General features: G+C 39.5%; 1 protein-coding gene across 5 annotated transcripts in view; it reads left to right on the top strand.

Moving 5' to 3' along the window:
* The window catches only part of col27a1b (collagen, type XXVII, alpha 1b), a 487,157-nt gene that overhangs the window by 255,575 nt on the left and 210,848 nt on the right, over positions 1-20,734 (top strand). For all 5 annotated transcript variants that reach the window (XR_011882827.1, XM_072240297.1, XM_072240300.1 and 2 more), the window contains 3 exons: positions 15,762-15,815; positions 16,089-16,142; positions 18,220-18,264. Coding sequence is in view for 4 of the 5 variants with exons in the window: in XM_072240297.1 (XP_072096398.1) it covers positions 15,762-15,815; positions 16,089-16,142; positions 18,220-18,264 (153 nt within the window). In the remaining variant the exon portion in view is untranslated. The remainder of the gene's footprint in view (positions 1-15,761; positions 15,816-16,088; positions 16,143-18,219; positions 18,265-20,734) is intronic.

Below are 20,734 nucleotides of genomic sequence, written 5' to 3' on the forward strand. Positions count from 1 at the left end.
TTGATCACCACGTTATATTAAAGATGAGATTGCACTGAAGAGAGCGCAAAGAAAATTAGTAAGTTTCAAAGATTGAAATATTTTAACTATAAGGGAAACTGGATAGGCTAGAAATGTTTTCTTTGGAATCGAAGTGACTGTGGTGTATGAAATGTTTCAGAACTTGCATGAAGGATCTGTTTCTCACAGCACTAAGGTCAAAACCACAGGAAAAGAATTACAACAATTGGTTGAAGGATTGGATGGGAGCTGAGGAGAACAGTTTTCACCCAGGGGTGGGAGGGATCTTGAACGTACTACCTGAGGTGTTGTGATGGCAGTAAACCTCATCCCGTTTATAAAGAGGCATGAGCTGGAGGGTTATAGACTGCGTTAAGTAACTCTTTACGGACTAGCACAGGCACGACAGGCCAAATAGCTGTATTTCTTTTGTGATTTTTTTATGCTCTTTCACATCTATATTCTGTCAGTGTCATGAAAAGATTGTAGTTTAGGTGTTGACACAACCCACATCTTTCTGGCACTCCCTACGCATGTACCTTGGACTTGCATTGCCCTCTACATCATGAAAAATGGCAGATAATGTAACAGCTTTAATTTAGTAAAATAGCACAAGGCCTTTATTTATTGAGATACAGTGCGGAATTGGCCATTCCAGCCCTTTGAGCCTTGCTGCCTAGCAACCCCTGATTTAACCTGAGCCTAATCATGGGACAATTTACAATGAACAATTAACGTACCAACCAGTATGCCTTTTTGGGTTACGGCAGGAAACCCGAGCACCCGGAGGAAACCCACACAGTCATGTGTCATACAAACTCCTTACAGGTATGGTGGGAATTGAACCCACATCACCTGTGACGGTAAAGCGTTACGCTAACCATTATGCTACCGTGCCACCTCTTACCGTGTAAAATTTGATTCTGAGTCACGTAAAGCGATACTCATGAGAAGGGACCAATGACCAGATGGTTGCTTTTGAGGAGTGTTTTATATGAGGAGAGAGGGATAGTGAGGCCGAGAGGTTTCGAAAGGGAGTGCCAACATTTATACGCAGCAGAAGACAACAAGCACTAATTGGGGAGTGAGAAAAGAAGTTGCACAAGAGAGCAGAACTGATGGGCGCAGATATTTTGGAAGAGTACGATGTTGGAGATTGTAGCCATTGAGGGATTAGAATACAAGAATAAGAAATGTAAAATCCAGGCAGTGTATGACCAGGAACATTTTTGGAATAATAATAAAATAATAAAAGCCTGATATTTCCGTATTCTAAATAAAAATTAGGTCAGGCTTTGGTCTGTCTTGGTCTGTTTGATGTTTTTGTTGGATATGGACTAACAACAGCTGTTAACAATACTGAGTGCCTCTTGTTCGCTGAGCAATATGATTTATTGAGTCATTGTTTCTGTTACCAATGATACGAGAATCCATGTCTTCTATTCCATTTAGAAAAATTTTTTTACATGAAAACATCAATAAAAAAGGATTGTATTACAGGACTCACAATATCGAAAAGCCAATACAGGAATTCCCATTCAACTTTGAAATGATATGCAAATATGTATGAACAAACTAATATAAACATTATTTTGCAAATTCATCTTTGAAGTTCTGCTTTCCTTCCCTGCTCTATAGTGTTTATCCATTTACGAATGGAAGCGTTTTTACGTTACAAGTATTAGAATGCTAAAACAACAGACCAGATAGTGCTTGATCCAGTCCTTGCCTCAAGTTTTCACTCTATGCTATCCCTGTCCCTGTAGCTTCATTATCCTTTCATTTCCTCACATATTCACCCGAGCTGGAAGCTTTGCTTCCGGGGACTATGGCTATCACTAGGTCTCAGGCAAAGGATTAGAGATCCCACACTATCGATACTTAAACTGTCTGAAAATAAGACCATATGAATTAGGACATTTGGTCCATCAAGTCTGCTCCACCATCCAATCATGGCTGATTTATTATGCCTCTCAACCCCGTTCTCCTGCCTTCTCCCTGTAACCTTAGAAACCCTTACGAATCTTGAACTTATCAATGTCCGCTTTAAATATACACAATAACTTGGCCTCCATTGCCGTCTGTGACAATGAATTACACAGATTCCCCACCATCTGTCTGAATAAATTCCTCCTCATTTCTGTTATACATGGACGCCCCTCTATTCTGACGTTGTGCCCTCTGGTCCTAGACTGTGCCACCATTGGAAACATCCTTTCCAGGTTCATTCTATCTAGAAATATTCAATATTCAATAGATTTTAATGAGATCCCTCCTCATTCTTCTAAACTCCAGTCAGTAAAGGCCCTCAAACGCTCCTCCTTTTCATTCTGGTGAGCCTCATATGATCTCTTTCCAATGCAAGCATATCATCTGTCAGTTAAGGGGCCCAAAACTGCTCACAGTACTCCAGGTGTGGTCTGACCAATAACTTATGAAGCCTCAGCATTGTATCCTTGCTCTTACGTCCTAGTCCTCTCGAAATGAGTGCAACCCTTACATTTGCTTCCCTTATCACTGACACTGGAAAAGGAAGGGTCTCGGCCTGAAATATTGACTGCTTATTCATTTCTGTAGATGCTGTCTGACCCACTGGGATCCTCCAGAACTTTGTGTGTGTTGCTGACATTTAAGTCAAGTTTTATGATGTTTCATGCTTTAAGTATACATTTGCCAATCCTAAGTGCATCAAGTCTATCCACATGTGTAGCAGTCTTATGTCCGTATTTTGTAAGCTCACAAATTAGTAATTGGAGTTAAGCTCTTGCTAGTCCTCATGACTAAGCAATTTTTTTAGCTTTATTTTGAACTCCAACTTTTTTTTTCTTGGCGTCCCTCTTTATTTTTATGTTCTGGAGCCTCAGCAAGAAATTTAGTTGCAATTCATAAACAATTTGTTGTCAACAGTGCCAGTTGCATGGTCCTAGACAGTATTAGTTTATATCGAAGAGAAGTTGATTCAGGGACGCCATCAGCGCCAGATAAATCTGATTTTGAACTGTAAGTAGGCTCCATCGATTGTATATAAGTGTCTTGGGGCCAATACAACAATCCCATTTTAAGCCAAGAAAACTTTTAGTTGGATCCAAACCAAGATTGTTTGGGTCCAGTTTGTTCATTCTAATTATGCTTTAAAAAAAGTTGAAACTACCTGTGGTGTTTATGCTGATGGATACAAAGTCGCCAATATATCAAAAGTGGTGAGATATGTAAACATTGAAATAATGAATGTTCTGTGAAGTGCAGTTGAAAACTATAATTGCTGTAAGTCATGTTTTCTTTGGGCTGAACACATTTTTTTTAACTGAGGGATGTTCGTGAAAAGGCCTTGGCAAGTAGGTCTATCAGGTCTGCTGTGACTCAGGTCTATACACGTCAAACAACAGAATCAGTAAGATAACAGAGCCAGGTGTTTCCATAACCCAGCAGGTCAGATCAAATCTTTGTAGTCCTGCCACACCCTTCTGGGGATATGACGCACGTCTGAGCAATTGACTTGAGGAAGAGTGTCTAAGAACATCCCAACTTAAAAGAATGTAGATTGTTGCCTTGATGTGTTTCTGTCTGGAGTAAGAGTCCAACCTGGATAGCTACTACCCTGTTAGTCTGGAAGGTGTCATCAACAGCACCTCCAAAACCATGACATCATACAATACAATACAGCCAGCTTGCCGAGAGTGCCATCTTCCACTTTAAGTATTAACTGCTTTCACCAGTAGTTCAGCACTTTCATTAACACCACAAATGCACCTCTTTCTTTGATAGCGTCTCCCAAACCCATGAATCAGTCACGATGTTTGACGAAGTCAGCAGGTACATGGGAGCGGCTTCCAACTTCCAACTTCCCTTTCAATGACCACTTTTTTGCGTGACAAGTATGCTGAGTGCCTGCCTAGATGTTCAGATTTGCATCACTAATTAACTTCCTCCCGTATGACGTCGGGGAAGTTATGTTCCGTGTTTACTTATGGGCATGTACTCCGTCATGGGCACTAGCCTCTCCAGCATCTGGGATATCTTCAGGAGCAGCACGTAGATCAGTTAAGACCACTGAGTTTTAATTACTTATAACTACTTGTCTCATAAGTATATTTTGTAGCAGAACAGCAATTAGAGGTGCACAATATTGATATCATGATGCTGTTAACTAATTGTGCCCACCAAACAAAAGTTATTAATGTGGGCTTCATAATGAGATGAGATAGATCCACAGAAGTTATACACTCAGACAATTCCATCATGGGTACTTGCCTCTCCAGCATCCAAGGCATCTTCAAGGAGCGAGGCCTCAAAAAAGTGGCATCCATCATTAAAGACCCCCATCACCCAGGACATGCCTTCGTCTCATTGCTGCCACCGGGGAAGAGGCATATATACACTCACGCTTTAACTGTCAGTTTTATTACTAGGTATTGGAATGTAATGCTGTTGCCAAACAACAAATTTCATGACATATGCCAGTGATATCAAACCTGATTCGGATTCTGATTCTGAGAAAATAACAATCACAACTTAATGACCCCCTATATCCATCAAACATAAATTTAGAATGTTAGAAGTAATTACTTCCAATGATGTAAAATTACATGTTTTAAATCAACTGGAAATTTTATGTTTGTGAAATATCTTTGTCATTTTGTTATACTCCCGAAACCTGTCTGTTGGGTTACAGTAAGCTAGGTAATGGAAAGAGCAGTGGCAAGTGGTAGTGATATGGTTTGAAAACAGACTAGTTGGTTAACAATGTAATCACTGATATTAAACTTGGATTTTCCCTAAATTTATGTCATGCATAAAATTATGTCATCAACAATGATGCTGAGGTCTGGAAAGGTAATCAAAACAATCATTTTCTAAAGCAGTAGTTCCCAAACTTTTTTTGGGTTATCGCCCCCTTGTCTCCTAGACCACATCCCCACCGCCCTCTTCTCACTTTCCAGCCAGTAAAAACTATAAATAATTTTGATTTATGATGCACAGTAAAAGAAAATAAGAACTGCAAAGTCAAAGCAGTGACAAATAATTGCAAAAATTATTCAAATCTGTTTAAAGCTACAAATAAAATTATTTCTTTATTTAATTGTAGTAAAAACAACTTTTATCAACAATTTTAGAGCATACATTAGTTGTCCAACTATTCACGACTTCATTGCTCTTTCATCTTTCAATGAGGTGGATGTGCTTGGTGCAGTGATATCAGCTCCTCAACATCAGGCTGAATGTCACTCAGAAGCGTCTCCAGCCCCCAAGTTCAGTCATTTGCAGTCTGTTCCATTGCTTTGAAAGAAGTTGAGCAACTGCACTGAAACCACTCTCCACCAAATATGAATTTGGAAAGGCAATAAAGAATATCTTGACCTTTTTCTACAGTGCAGGGTAGTGTTCAGAGATTTCTTTCTGCAACCAAAAATCTGGGTGTGGTTTTCTTGACCCTCAGTTTCAGCTCAAAGTCATTTTGTAGAGCAATCATTTCTTCTTCCATCCTTCCTGTTAGTTCCTCATTACAAATGTTTAGGAATAGATGTATTAATCGATCTGGGATAGAGAGAAGATTCTTAAACTTCTCTGACATGTCTTTATGCAGCTCACCCAAGGGAGGGCACAGTGTACTTAAAGTTTATCAGCAGGAATTCTTTCTTACTCTTTCAACTCAGAGTGGCTCAGAAATTGGAAAAGGTTATGATGGCCAAAGTTGCACTTAAATAGAGTTATCTTGGACAGAAATGTGAAGATGACCGATTAGGCTTTGATGAAATCCACATCGTTTCCTTGAAATAGAAGATTAATTTCATTAAATTTTGCAAATTGAGGATTGATTTCATTAAATTTTGCAAATAATTCTGACAAATAAGCAATGTCATGCCTAATATTTTTGAGCTGATTACTGAACAGAGCATTTGAGTGAGTCTTCAAAGAATGTTATCAAGGTTTCCAAAAGTGCATAAAAGCATCTCAGGCAGTTTCCTTTGAGAGCCATCTGACATCTGTGTGCAACAGCAAGTGTTGAAGCTGTTCATCATTCTCAATACAAAGCTCTTGAAATAGTTGAGAATTAAGAGCATGCAACTTGATTTTATTTACTGCTGTGATAACAGTATTTAATGTTTTGTGCAGCCATTCACTTAGATGCTTTGCAACAAAATGTTATCTGTGAATTACACAGGGAATGGTAAGTATTTTAGGTACAGCTTTTTTCAAGAAAGTTGTAACCCCACGGTAGCATCCTGTTATTGATGGTGCCCCATCTGTTGCACAAGCAAGAATGTTGGTGAGCAGAATGTCCTTCTCTTTGAAGATATTGACTCACCCATCATATCTGTTTCTAGTCCCCTTGCAAATAACAACCCTTGAACCAGACTTTTATCTTTTTATGAAGCAAACATAACTAAGAAGCAAAGATTTGTTGCCTGGCAAAGTTGACTCATCCAACTGCAGAGCAAACTCTGAAGTCTAAGCATGTTGCACAATGTGTTTTCTACATTCTCAGACACTTTATCTATTTGTCTTTGAACAGAGTTTTGGCTGAGTGGGATTACTTTAATTATTTGATCTGGTGATTTATGCAAAACTGTACTCAGAACCTCCTCTACTGCTGGTAGAATCAGTTCTTCCCCAATTGTATGGGGCTTTCCAGATTTAGCAATGAGCAGTGAAAATTTGTATTAAGTACAAAATCCATCACTGTTTTATTGTGGAGTGCTGGCAAACATGTTATGAAGTGTTTTTTTGTTTCTGGAAGTTCTCACAAAGTGACTAAAAATAAGCCAGGTTTTTGTTCACTTTATTAGAGCGTATTCTCTTCAAGTTTTCAAGGAGCCTAGATGCTTTCATTGCCTCAATTGAAAAAAAAAGACTTTTTTACACAACAGACACGTTTGCTGTTGTTGGTTACTTGGTGCTGGTATAAATCCATAGTTCAGGTACTCCATACTACATTGTCTGCTCTTCTACCTCAAGCGCTGTGATCAATAAAGGGGAAGTTATGATCAGGCAAAATCTGACTCTTTGCCTTAAGTACATAAAGTGAGGCAGCGTTATCTCGCTTGGGCTGTGGGCTTGAGAAATGCGGTCAAAACCATTCAAAAGGGCAGATTCTGAACTTTACCCCACTAAACTTGTCTATTGTCTATTGAACGCCATACCATAATTCACATGATTTGTGTCACTGTATGATTAGAGTATGGGAATCATACTCACTAACAATCTAGTACAGTAGTGAATGGCAATAATGCATGGGCTGGGCCCAGAAATAGCACAATTTCTTCAATCCAGATTTCTCATGATATGCAAAATACAGGTGTCACATTGCTTTTCAACAGCTATAATGCACTTCGAGCAAACAATGGGTTAGCAAAAAATGAGGTGATTATGTGACTATTTTAATCAATTATGAGGCCATGAGGATCAGTGCTTATAATAAGTCATCAATTTCTTAAATTAAGGCTGTAACCACTCAAATGCCCCCCTTGTTACCAAGGGCTCACCACCATTGCCCACTTTGGGAGCCACTGTTTTAAAGAAATTATTAGTCTTTCTCCTCTGTTCTTCACTCCTTCTACTCATTATTTGCTCTACATCTATATATTCTTCTTGTTATATTGCATTTTCCTTTGTTTCTGTAATACTTTTCTACATTTCTCTCTTTTTTTCACTTTTCTCTTGGCAGCCAATGACAATTCTAGCACCCACATGCCTGCTAAAGTTTCCAAGGGACATTGCATGCTAGAAAACTCATAGATAGTCCAGTTATTTTAGCAATAGTACATCACACTCTCCTCTCATTTCTGTAGTGCTTTACTAAAAATTATTTCATAAGCGTTCCCTTGGTTTCATCTTTACAATTATCATTTAAAAACAATTTAAATTAACAATTGTCAAAACTTTCTTTAAAACTAAGTACTGAACTGTTTCCCTTTTAATTGCATTAATTCTTTCTCTTTCACTTGATTTATTCTTTAATGTTTATTTTCTTACTCGGTCTTCTCTCTATTATTTTAAATTGTTCTCTCATTTCTCTCTTCCCCTTCTGAATTCTTGTGCATTATTTCAAACCAGAACCCCTCATACTTCAGCCAAGATTCCACTTGCGTACAGACATTGCGCACAGATTTAATAATTTGATACGTAAATATGTGAAACTAAAGGGAATAGCTTTTTCAGATCAGTTGTGCAGAACTGCATGTAATGGGCCAAATCAAACTGGATTTGGCCAAGTGCCCAGGCTCTCCATCCGCAGTTTCTGCCAATCTACGCTTTCTTGGACATATCACAGAGTATTGATCAAACTGACTGCCCACACCCAGAAGATCTGGTGAGGTTAAAACGAGACCTCAACTTTAAGTTACCCTTGGGTAGCTTACCCAGACACCTGAATCTCCTCGACAGTCCTTGACAAGAGCCAAAGCTGGGGACAAATCTTTGTTATTCTTAATAGTTTTTTTAAAAAATTAATATGATTTCTACAAATACTTTTAAATTCTGTGCCAACTCTGGCCAAGCAATATTTGGACAGGTGGATTCCAGCGAAATGCTGGAAAATCCCGGCAAGTTACAGTTCCATTGTTTGGATTCGTTGTCATGGACTTAGAACCAGTCTGCTTACATTTGAGCCCCACTTAACTTGGAGAGGTTGCTACAGCAAGCATAATTGGCCAATGTTGTTTGTAATCTTCTCTGACTGCAAGTTAAAATGTGCAACAGCTACTGACCCAGCCCTTGAATAATTTTCAACATTTTCTGTGATGGGCAGCTATATATGCTTCAGTGTGTATCAGCCAACATTACCCATATTCAAACACCAAGTATTTTTGTCAGCGGAAGATCCTGGTGACACTTGCATCCCACAGTCCAATGCAGTCTGAGCTAAATACAACTCTATATTGGTCATTGGCAGCTCAATTGCTAGAAGTTAATTGGGACATAATTTCTATCTACTAGTATTGCTGAAAAGCTGTCCAATTTTCTTCAATGTTCCAACATTCTCTGCAGCATCCATGCAGTCATAGTCTTTTATGGTGTGAAATTCTAACTCTTGAGAAAGATGCGGTGTGTTTATCTGTAGAATTGTGGCTCCCCATGGTGTTCTACACTGGCGTTTTTCGGGATATTGGTGTACAGATTTAGAGTTTTCAAGTTTATGGTTACAGTCGGTAATTTAACAAAGGAGGATCTGACCTTTGGTCCCGTGGGGAGGATGGTAGATAAAAGACATGGTCCAAATGCTTCAGTACAAGGAAATCTCGACAGAAATCATCATCTCTAGCACACTCTGCCTGAAGAGGTTCAATAATTCTTTTAGGGGAACAGTGGTGCAAGGGGACAATCAACACCTGTAGAGTTGAAAATAGGTTCCTGTTCCATTACCTTGTCCTAGTCATCCGCCATTAATGATGATGAATTAAGGGTGCTATGTTATACTCAATGCCCATTGGTCACTCATGCAAGATGTTCAAGTAAGTACCTTTGTTGTTACAGAGGAGAGCTGCATGACAAGAAGAAAAATGTGTACTACACGGTCAGGACTTATTTGGCAATCAGCTTATTCTGCAGAACTTTCCCTTTGAGCTTTGCAGTTGTTATGCAATTGGCTAACAAAGGCTGAGTGCCAGCCCAACATGTGAGAAACAGCACTGTTCGCCAAAGTCATGAATGCCTATTAATAGCTTAGAAGAGTCATCTACATAAAAGAGAATTTTCCAATGCTCAAGCTAAGAATGCAAAGCTTTGTTGTAGCTGAGTGGCCACAATTAAAGTTCAATCATCAAACAAAAGATTTAGAATTGAGCCTTTCAAAACTCATAGCCGCCAACTCTTAATCAAAGGTTTTTAATCTGCAGAAAAATAACTCACAAGTACTTTAGTGAAATAAAATTTATTATGGCACTTCAAGTTACTTTCATATGTCAACATTTTTCATTGACAAAATGCCTTGAAAAACCTCTCCAGGCCTTTGAAACATCATACTACTTCTATAATTTTACGTGAACATTTAATGAGATGTAGTCTCAGTATCTCAGTAAGATACTAAAAAATAGTGATATAAATAAACAAAGGTGCTTTATTAAAAAACAGAACTTTTGTGAAGAATTGTATTTGTCCTGCTGCAGCTTGTTCCACAAAGATATACACCCTGACAATGGCACACTAAATAATCTAGAAAATATGATACAAAGTGCATGTCCTCTCCAAGCAAGCCAGGTGAACGTAACTTAGGATGCTGGCCCGGGAGTGAATGCAGGCTTTGGTTTACTTTTCCTCGCAGTGAATTTGAGAAATCTTTCAGATTTAGCATTGATGGTATTTTTTTTTTCTGTGTCTTGAGATGTTGGCTGGATGGAGCCTAGGTCTCAGAAACATGTCAACAGATCAAGGAGCACTGATGGCCAATGGACCATTTCTGTGCCAGTTTAAGGAGTTTAATCTTCAAATATCCTGTTTCCTCAATTGAACAAAGATTGTGCTACGTTGAAGGTGATGGCGAATACTACATACACTTAGATATGGGAAGAGGACATTCCTTAGGCTCTCAGAGATGCTACATTAGGATCACCTTCCAGAAATGGGATGTCCTTCTGTGGCAGGGGTCCCCAACCTTTTTTGCACCGCGGACCAGTTTAATATTGACAATATTCTCAATATTCTTGCGGACCAGCCAACCGGGGGGGGGGTGTTCAAGTACAGTTAAACTCACCTCAACATGTCTTTTACAGACTGTAGGGTTGCCAACTTTCTTACTCCCAAATAAGGGACAAAAGTAGCAGTCAAAAGCGGGACACTAGGGTCTACCCCGAGAAAGACTACCATGACCATGAAGCCTTGCACGGGCACCTCTGTGTGTATGCGCATATGTGACGTGCGCATGCATGTACGTGCCGATATTTTTCCACAAATCGGTTTTGGCTTAATCTTCCCAACTATACTGTACATACATTATTTCTACTTTATATAGGCTGTGTATTTATCATATCATTCCTGCTTTTACTATATGTTAGTGTTATTTTAGGTTTTATGTGTTATTCGGTATGATTTGGTAGGTTATTTTTTGGGTCTGGGAACGCTCAAAAATTTTTCCCATATAAATTAATGGTAATTGCTTCTTCGCTTTACGCCATTTAGGCACGAAAGGTTTCATAGTAACGCTCTACCTTAGCGGGGGAAATACGGGACAATTTAGCCCAATATACGGGATGTCCCGGCAAATACGGGACAGTTGGCAACCCTATGTTCAAGTTCAACAGTGCGTGACAGGGAATGAGGAAAGGTGCAGCTGACTCATATCGTTTCCTCGCGGCCCGGTAGCACATGCTTTGCGGCCCAGCACCGGTCCATGGCCCACGGCCCGGTGGTTGGGGACCACTGGATTAATTGGTCCTTGTAAATTATCCGGCAGATCGCTGGACGACATAGCTCAAAGGGCCTGAAGGGCCTATTTCACACTGTACCTCAATAAATAAATAAACTGGTTTGTTCAAATGAAACTGTAAAATTCTGCAAGTGAAAGAAGTTGGGAATCAAATAGTAAGCAATATAACATTGATGAATGTGACAATAACAAAATTAATCAGTTGTGGCAATATCCCGATTATTACATCAAATATTTGCTCACCAAAGGGAGCCACTTCATTAACAAAAGTGATCCAAAGCACCTATGATGCTGACACTGAGTAAACAATGTAGAAGATTCCTGTTACATTACACTAGAGTTAGCACCAAAGGTCCAACATTGCACTAACAGAAAATTCTTATTTTGAAATGATAAGGCAGCAAATTCCAAGGAGCAGTAGTTAGGGGATTGGTGTAATGGTTACAATTCCGAAGAAGAATTTTCTTCAGTCATTGTTTGTTCATCTCCTTATGGATTCTATGTTGCAGTGACAACATTATTAATGAAACTCTGGTTCCGTCGGCTGCGTAAGTCTAGGGAATGACAATTTCCGGCCCCGCCAAACATGGGAGATTGAAGTGTGAGCCCCCCAAATCCCCTTGTTTGTGTGGATGCTGCGTGATTTGTTACCCTGTTACAAATAAGTACCATGAAATAACACATAGTACCGTGCATACAATTAAAAGATTTACTTTTATAATTCTTAATTTGACTAAAGGGTTAGTAAAGAAAAAGCAAAAAAAGAAAAGGGCCCATTTTAATGAAATTAGTCCAATGTGCACAAGTTGGAGCTCACGGTTTCCCCTTCGCCGATCCTCCTTCGACCTCTCTGGGCTTCACCGAACCATGGCCCCGCTCCGGGTCGACTCCTACGACCTCTTCTCTCCTGCATCTTCTCTCTTCTCTCTCAACAAGAGCCCCAAGCCCAACCTTAGTGTCCCTCACCTGAGAAACCTCCCCTAAATCTGGCCACCCTAATTGTATGGGATACAACTCTCCTATCTCTTATCTTAAACAGTAACCCAAACAAGCAGCGTACACAGAACAAAACAGCATAACAGAGAAAAATTATGAACCATCTGTACCAGGGTATTACAATAATATCTTTCACAAAGATGCGATGGGATGTTTGATTTGCCACAGTTAGACACAATGCATTGGTTCCTCTGGTTTTCTCCCCAACAAACGGACAGCTGTTTAATACAACTTATTTTGCTTTCAAGCCTGTTCAACAGACCGAAACAAAAACATGTTAAAACCAAACAGTCTGCTGTTAAGTGTGTTTCATTCTGGGAGAAGATATTAGTCATCCTTTATGTCTGACTACACTCCCTTGACTTTCTCATGCATCTTTCTAGCAGTGATGTTGTTAGTGGTACAATAGATGACTCATTAGAGCCTGTCTGGAATCTGTACCTCAGGTTACTAATTTAACTTCAGGCAAGTCTTGAAACTTGCATGTTGTTTTGAGGTCGATGCTGTTTACATAGTTACAAAATTATGGCATATCAATGAAATTTCTCTCCAATTTGTTGACACTAAATCCATCGTACTGCCTCTCAAATTCATTCCACTGGCTTCAGTGGAATAATTCCTGATGACAGCTCGCTATGGACAAACAATTCAGACAAACATTTGTGCTTGATCTAGTTGTAAATGTAATAAACAAAAGATTGTTTGACATAATGTTATTAGTAATGTGATGGTTGGCTTCGTAGTTAACATTGCACATACTGTATAGGACAAGATTCATTTCAGGCTGCAGGGTTATAACTAGGGAAAAAGAAACAGGGGTGAGTTCTTGGCCCTCAAATTATTTACTATCTACATTAATGATTTGGAGGAGGAAACGGAATATATGGTTTCCAGATTTGCCAATGATATGAAAATAGATGGAAAGGCATGCTGTGATGAAGACAATGTGATTCTGCAATGGGATAGAGTTGGACTGATTGACTGGGAAATGCAATTAAATGTAGGGAGATGTGAGGTCAGTCACTTTGGTAAGAGGATTCGAAAAGGCGGACTGTCCTCGAAATGGATAGAGGCTGCAGACGACCGAGGTTCGGAAGGATGTAGAGAGTTTCAGTGCATGAATCGTTAAAAGTTAGCAGGCAGTTCTAATAAGTAGTTAAGAAGGCAAAATGGCATGTTGGCCTTTATTGGGAAGGTGTTGGAGTTTAAGATTAAGGAATTTTTGTTACTATTGTTCAGAATGTTGTTGAGGTCACAGCTGGAATACTACGCACTGTTTTTATTTGAAAAAAGATGGAATAGTATTGGAAGCAATGCAAAGCAAATACACTAAGCTAATTCCTGGTATGAAAGGATTGTCCTTTCAATAGAAGCTAGACCATTTGTGTCTGTATCTCTTGGAGTTGACATGAATGAGCAGTGACATTTTTCAAGATAAGGTCGGAGGAGGGCTTGGTAAGATAAATATTGAGATGTTTTTGCCAGTGGGAGACCCATACAAAATAAGAGCTGGTCATTTAAAACTGAGATGTGTAGAAATTCCTTCTCTGTGGTGGCAGGGAATCTCTGGAATCCGCTGTCCCTGAGGGTCATGGAAGTCAGATCAGTAGATACATTTAAGGTGGGGATAGATAAATATTTGAAAGATCAAGAAACTGAGGTTTTGAGAGAACTGGCACAGAAGAGATGTTGAGGCCAACATAGATCAGCCATGACTATATTGAACCACAGTGTAGGCTTAAGGAGGCTGGTGGCCTACTCCTGTTTATTTCCAAAGCATTGCCAAATAGAACAAGCTGCATATTTTCATCTGGATTTGTAACATAACATTAGTGTGGTCAAAATACATGGAATGTTTTTCAAAATAATGGAATTTGACATCAGCTCAGACTTTTCTGCTAAATGTCAGCAAATCTAAGACTCATACAAATGTACAGATAAAAGTGCAAATCGCTAACTTATCCTGAGGCTTTGAGGGCTGTATCTGCCAAAATACTCTTTCCAGTGGATTTTCCACAAGCACTGAGAAACATCTTCTCAAATTCAGCACCAGGTTATTTCAGTGGGGAGTGTAGGGATGTGGTCAAAAGAGGAATGAGGACAATAAATTCCTTATTTTTATTATTTCAGTTTTATTTAATATTTGTCTTTTTTTCTTGTTTTGCTTTTTTTTTAAAACGTGCTTCATTTTTAAATGTATTATATCAGCAACATTTACCCTTGGATGAAATAGGTTCTGAGGTGACTATGGGTGAGCCACTGCCTATGCCAGCAGCACTTGACCATCATCTGTTACACTTGTAGGTTGTCTATTCAGAATTGGCTTACCTGCAGAAGGCAGAGGGTGGTGGTGGAGGGAGTACATTCAAATTGGAGGATTGTGACTAGTGGTGTCCCACAAGGATCTGTTCTGGGACCTCTATTTTTCATGATTTTTATTAACAACCTGGATGTGGGGGTAGAAGGGTGGGTTGGCAAGTTTGCAGACGACACAAAGGTTGGTGGTGTTTCAGATAGTGTAGAGGATTCTCAAAGATTGCAGAGAGACATTGATAGGATGCCGAAGAGGGCTGAGAAGTGGCAGATGGAGTTCAACCCGGAGAAGTGTGAGGTGGTACACCTTGGAAGGACAAACTCCAAGGCAGAGTACAAAGTAAATGGCAGGATACTTGGTAGTGTGGAGGAGCAGAGGGATCTCAGGGTACATGTCCACAGATCCCTGAAAATTGCCTCACAGGTGGATAGGGTAGTTAAGAAAGCTTATGGGGTGTTAGCTTTTATAAGTCGAGGGATAGAGTTTAAGAGTCGCGATGTAATGATGCAGCTCTATAAAACTCTGGTTAGGCCACACTTGGAGTACTGTTTCCAGTTCTGGTCGCCTCACTAGAGGAAGGATGTGGAAGCATTGGAAAGGGTACAGGGGAGATTTACCAGGATGCTGCCTGGTTTAGAGAGTATGCATTATGATCAGAGATTAAGGGAGCTAAGACTTTACTCTTTGGAGAGAAGAAGGATGAGAGGAGACATGATAGAGGTGTACAAGATAATAAGAGGAATAGATAGAGTGGATAGCCAGAGCCTCTTCCCCAGGGTACCACTGCTCAATACAAGAGGACATGGCTTTAAGGTAAGGGGTGGGAAGTTCAAGGGGGATATTAGAGGAAGGTTTTTTACTCAGCGAGTGGCTAGTGCATGGAATGCACTGCCTGAGTCAGTGGTGGAGGCAGATAAACTAGTGAAGTTTAAGAGACTACTAGACAGGTATATGGAGGAACTTAAGGTGGGGGCTTATATGGGAGGCAGGGTTTGAGGGTCGGCACAACATTGTGGGCCGAAGGGCCTGTACTGTGCTGTACTTTTCTATGTTCTGTGTTCTATTCACATCATCTATTTTATCTTGAAGGGTTTTCCAGGAGATATTGGACCACCAGGGCAAAATGGTCCAGAAGGCCAAAAGGTGAGCAGACATGTATGGCTTTCCACTTCAGGCAAAGAATTAGATACATAATTTGGTTATCTTTCAAAAAAACTGACCAGATTTGATTAATCATGATTATATATTTTATTCATACTATCTTAAAAAGTAACAATTGCTGAAAGATTTTCCTTAGTAACCACAAGTTGGAAGGTTATCACAAATAAAACTTGGTGACCACAAATAAAACTCGGCACTTTATAGCTGCAGTAGTCAAAACTGAACTACATTTAACTACTTAATTTTCTTATATAGGGAAAACCTGGAGCACGAGGTCTACCTGGACCGCAGGGCCTGGCTGGTCGAGAGGTAAGTCCTGAGAGAAAAGTACTTCAGTAAGAAAAGAAAAAGAATTATTGGATCCTTCTGACCGGTTTTGATTAGTTGGATACCACAGGGCTCCATCTACTCACAATCTATATCCATAATTTGACTGCGAGATGAAATGTCATATTTCCAAGTTCACTGACGATAGAAGTTAGAAACCCAAACTAAGTGGGATTGTATGGAGGAGGATGTCAAGAGACTCTGAAGGGTTGAATTCAAGCTGAATGAGAGGACAAGATGGTTGATGGAACATAATGTGGAAAAAGTGTGAGGCGTCCACCTTGGCACACTTACTGAAAAGCAGTATTCTAGTATTTGACAAATGATGAAAGCTTGGGTAGTGCTGACAGTCAAAGGGACCTAGAGGCAAACAAGCAGGTGTAATAAGCTATCAAAGTACGTATATGTCACCATATACAACCCTGAGATTCATTTTCCTGTGGGCATACTCAGCAAATCTATAGAATAGTAACTATAACAGGATCAATGCAAGATCAAGTAGAGTGCAGAAGACTACAAACTATGCAGATGCAAACATAAATAAATAGCAATAAATAATGAGAACATGAGATAGAGTCCTTAAAAGTGAGGTCATTGGTTGTGGGAACATCTCAATGGAGTGAGTTAGGACATTCTACCAATGAATACAATCCAGTTTAGTTTTTTTAAATGTATGTTAATAATTTGTACTTCAGTGTTCAACTAATTCAAGAACATGACATCCATGTGCAGGTGAGTGTAGTTATCCACTTTTATTCAAAAGCCTGATGGTTGAAGGGTAGTGACTGTTCTTAAACCTGGTGATGGGAGTCCTGTGGCTCTTGTACCTTCTACCTGATGGCAGTGGCAAGAAGAGAGTGTGGTCCAAGTGGAGGGTATCTCTGATGATAGATGCTGCTTTCCTACGATCAATAGGGCAAACTGTACATTAAATTTTATTATGTGAAAGTTTGATTATAAGACTAAGAAAGTCTTGTAACAATCATACAGGCACTTGGTGAGACTGTACTTGAAGCGTTTTGTGCAACTTCAGTCTCTGTATCCAAGGAAGTTTGCCTCTGCTATGGAGGGAGCGCAGCAGCATCTTGCTAAATTCCAATTTGCTGTAAGAGAGGGATTGAATAGAATTGGACAATATTTTCCCAGTTAAGGGTAAGAGGGTTACAAAATGAGATTGCAAGATTCTTAAAGGCTTGAAAAATAAGATACAAATAGAATGTTTTCCCTGGCTGAGGAGTCTAGGTTCAAGGGGCATAATTTGAGAATAAGGGGATAGGCTGTTTGGAACTAAGTTGAGGGTTAATTCTTCACTCAGAGCATGAGTGAACCTTTTAGGTTTAAAATGAGAGATAATTCTTCACTTAGACCATGATGAACCTTTAGTACCCGGATAACTGGGAAAGCTCAGTGGTTATATGCCATTAAATCAGAGACTGACAGATTTCTAGGCACTATTTGGAATCAAACGATTTTGGGATAATCCAGAAAATGGCACTGACCTGGAAGATCAGTCCTGATCTTGATGAATAGCAGGGGAGGCTTGAAGATCTGAATAGCCTATTCCCGTAACCATCACTGATGGTCTAATGTAATGCTGACGTGTCATTATTGTTCAGTGCAATATCTTTTCAAAGATCTTCTCAACAATGTTATGGGATGAATAAGGATTAGATAATTAATCAAAAACAAGTTAACAAGAGATCTATGTATAACTTTTAGGGTAAACATATCCAGACAATAGTTTCTGCCTGCAGAACTAATGAACAACATAAAACTTCATCAGAAATAAAGTGGAATCTTGTAATTGTTTCACTGAAAGTAACATTTATAGTTGAATGTCCAAACAAAACCCCAGACTAACAAGAATTTTTCCCTGTTTATGAGCATAATTTTCTACTTGATTCATCCCAAAGGCAATAAGGAGGTAAAAGTGCTCGTAATCCATTAATTGAAATTAGATTGGCAAGTACAAACAGTCTGTGGAAGTAAGAATGCTCAGGCTTCTAATAAATGATACATTTTATTTATTGATATATGTTTTTTAAATGGTTTATTAAAGGGTGATGAAGGACCAAGTGGACCAGTGGGAAATCCAGGCCCTGAGGTATGTTCAAAATTTTAAGCATTCATTACTGTTAATGCAAACGCGGGAGAAGCGTCATAAGTTATGTTTCGGGAAAGTTTAATTTTATAATTATTTTTACTTCTTGAAGAAAAGAGCTAGATAGAATTAAAGAAGCAGACAGACTCATAAGCTCATATCAACTGTCCATGACTTCAGGACAGATTTCGTCAAGTACGGCATTAAAGAAATGATCACTGGGAGTCAAAGGAAAAACTCCGCTGGCTTAAGTGATACCTCACCCCTAGGATGACTACTGTGGATGTCTCAGCCTTGAGAATCATTACAAGAGGTCCTCAGGGCAATATCCTAACCAACCAACAGAAGCTGCTCTTTCAGAGACCTTCCTTCCGTAATAAGATGAGAAAATGAGATGATCACTGATGATTGGACAATGTTCAATTCTGTTTGCATGATTTCAGAAAATACGGAAGCCTGTGCTTATCTGGACAACCCTCAGAAGTGGGCTTATAAGTAGAAAGGAACCTCCATGCTAGAGCAGCCATAGGCCATCGCCATCCCTAACAAGAGTGAATTGAATTACCCAGCCTTGACTCTAAGTCATATTACAACGTTGAGGCAATATCATCTACATCCCGGGCAACCAAAATCATTGACAAGAAACTTAATTGGACCAGCCTTAAAATTAATGTGGCCATTGGAGCTGCTATTTGGCAGAGACTGAATATACTGCAGTGAGCTATTTTTGTTACCTGACTCCCAGTGGTGTTGAACAGGCAGGCGATGGAATGCTCTCCATTAAGTGAGTGCACTCCAGCTATAATCAAGGAGTTTGTCACTACCTAAGACAAAGTACCTCACTTGACTTTCTTCCCATCCATTACCGAAGACATTGACTTTCTCATCTACCAATGCACCGTGGTCTGAGTATGGAGGAAGCGCATTGTAGATCTCTGAGAAGGCTACTTTGCTAGGACCTCATAACTACACAACCTCAATCACAAAGACGTACAGGGCCTGAAAATGCAGAGGAATGGCACTTTTGTAATTTCCCCCACAAATCATACATTATTCTTGTAAAACATCTCATTCCTTCATCAGTACTGGATTTGTATCCAATAACATCCTTGAAATACTGTCACAGGGGTTCTGTAGTGGTTACAACAATTCTCAAGGTCAGTTAGGGATATAAGATTTAGTCTTGTTAGCAAAACATCCACTCCATTATTGTAAAAATACCATTTAAGCTACTCTTGTAATGCAATGGTGGCACCAATTTGATGTATTTTTCAGTGGGAGAACATGAATTAATGGCAGAGTTGCCACCTTTGAATGATTGATCTGTTACAAATCTGTCCAGTGTGCAGCTCTTCAAAGTCATACCATTTATAAACCATTCCACAATCATTTAATAGAACTGATTATAATGGGCACCACGGTCAAGTAGTGATTAGCAAGATATAATTACAGCTCGGGGCATTGAAGTTCAATTGCAGCGCCACCTGTACATTTTCCCCATGTCCGCATGGGTTTCTTCCCATAGTCCAAAGACATACCAGTTAGTAGGTTAATCGGTCATTAAAAATCGTCCTGTCATTGGGCTAGGATTAAAAAGGTGAGTTGCTGGATGGTGTGGCTCATTGAGCCAGAAGAGCTTATTCTGTGCTGTATCTCTAAGTAGAAAAAATAAAATAAATAAGATGAAGTAAATCTTCAATTTCAAACTGTACAAGTTCAGTCTTTTCATGAAACTATACAAGTTCAGTCTTTTCATGAAACCATACAAGCTCAGTCTTTTCATCAAACCAAAGGAGCTCAGTCTTTTCATCAAACCATACAATCTAAGTCTTTTCATCAAACCATACATGTTCAGTCTTTTTATCAAACCGTACAAGTTCCGTTTTTTCAGTGTGTGTATAATGGAATAACTACTACTGGGCCGACTGGTGGCACAACGACATTGGTGCCAGACCCGCGAGCGGAGGTTCCTGGGTTCGAAACTAGTCGGGTCCGCCCCCGGGTACACTTCCCATTCGTGCGGGGTTGAGTGTCGAGATCGCGACTCGACCTCATAAAATAAAGGGGAAAATACTGCGAAAGTGTCTGTATGAGGAGTGGCGCGCCACACAGTCTCTCTCTTGCTCCGCGCCTTGTAAAAAAAAAAGCCATGAAAAAGACATCATCACGGATGCATGCACATGCAGACGCACACACCAAAGAAAAGGAATACACTAATATCTCACTGTTGATTGACTATTGGCAACACTTTTTAAAACTTCTAAGAATCCAGAAAATAAGATTTGAGTACAAGCAAGTACAAATATTGATGCATGATATATAAGCAACCACCCTACAGCACTGAGAGTTGGTTACAACAAGCCTTTATATCCCTAGTCGTATGTATTCAAGGTTCAAGACCTTAAATATTCCACAGTTGTAATATTCTGAATGTAACAATTTTTATGCCGTTTGTAGTTCTGATTATCTCATT

Source organism: Mobula birostris, chromosome 22 (assembly GCF_030028105.1).
Source record: "Mobula birostris isolate sMobBir1 chromosome 22, sMobBir1.hap1, whole genome shotgun sequence".
NCBI classification, from domain to species: Eukaryota; Metazoa; Chordata; class Chondrichthyes; order Myliobatiformes; family Myliobatidae; genus Mobula; species Mobula birostris.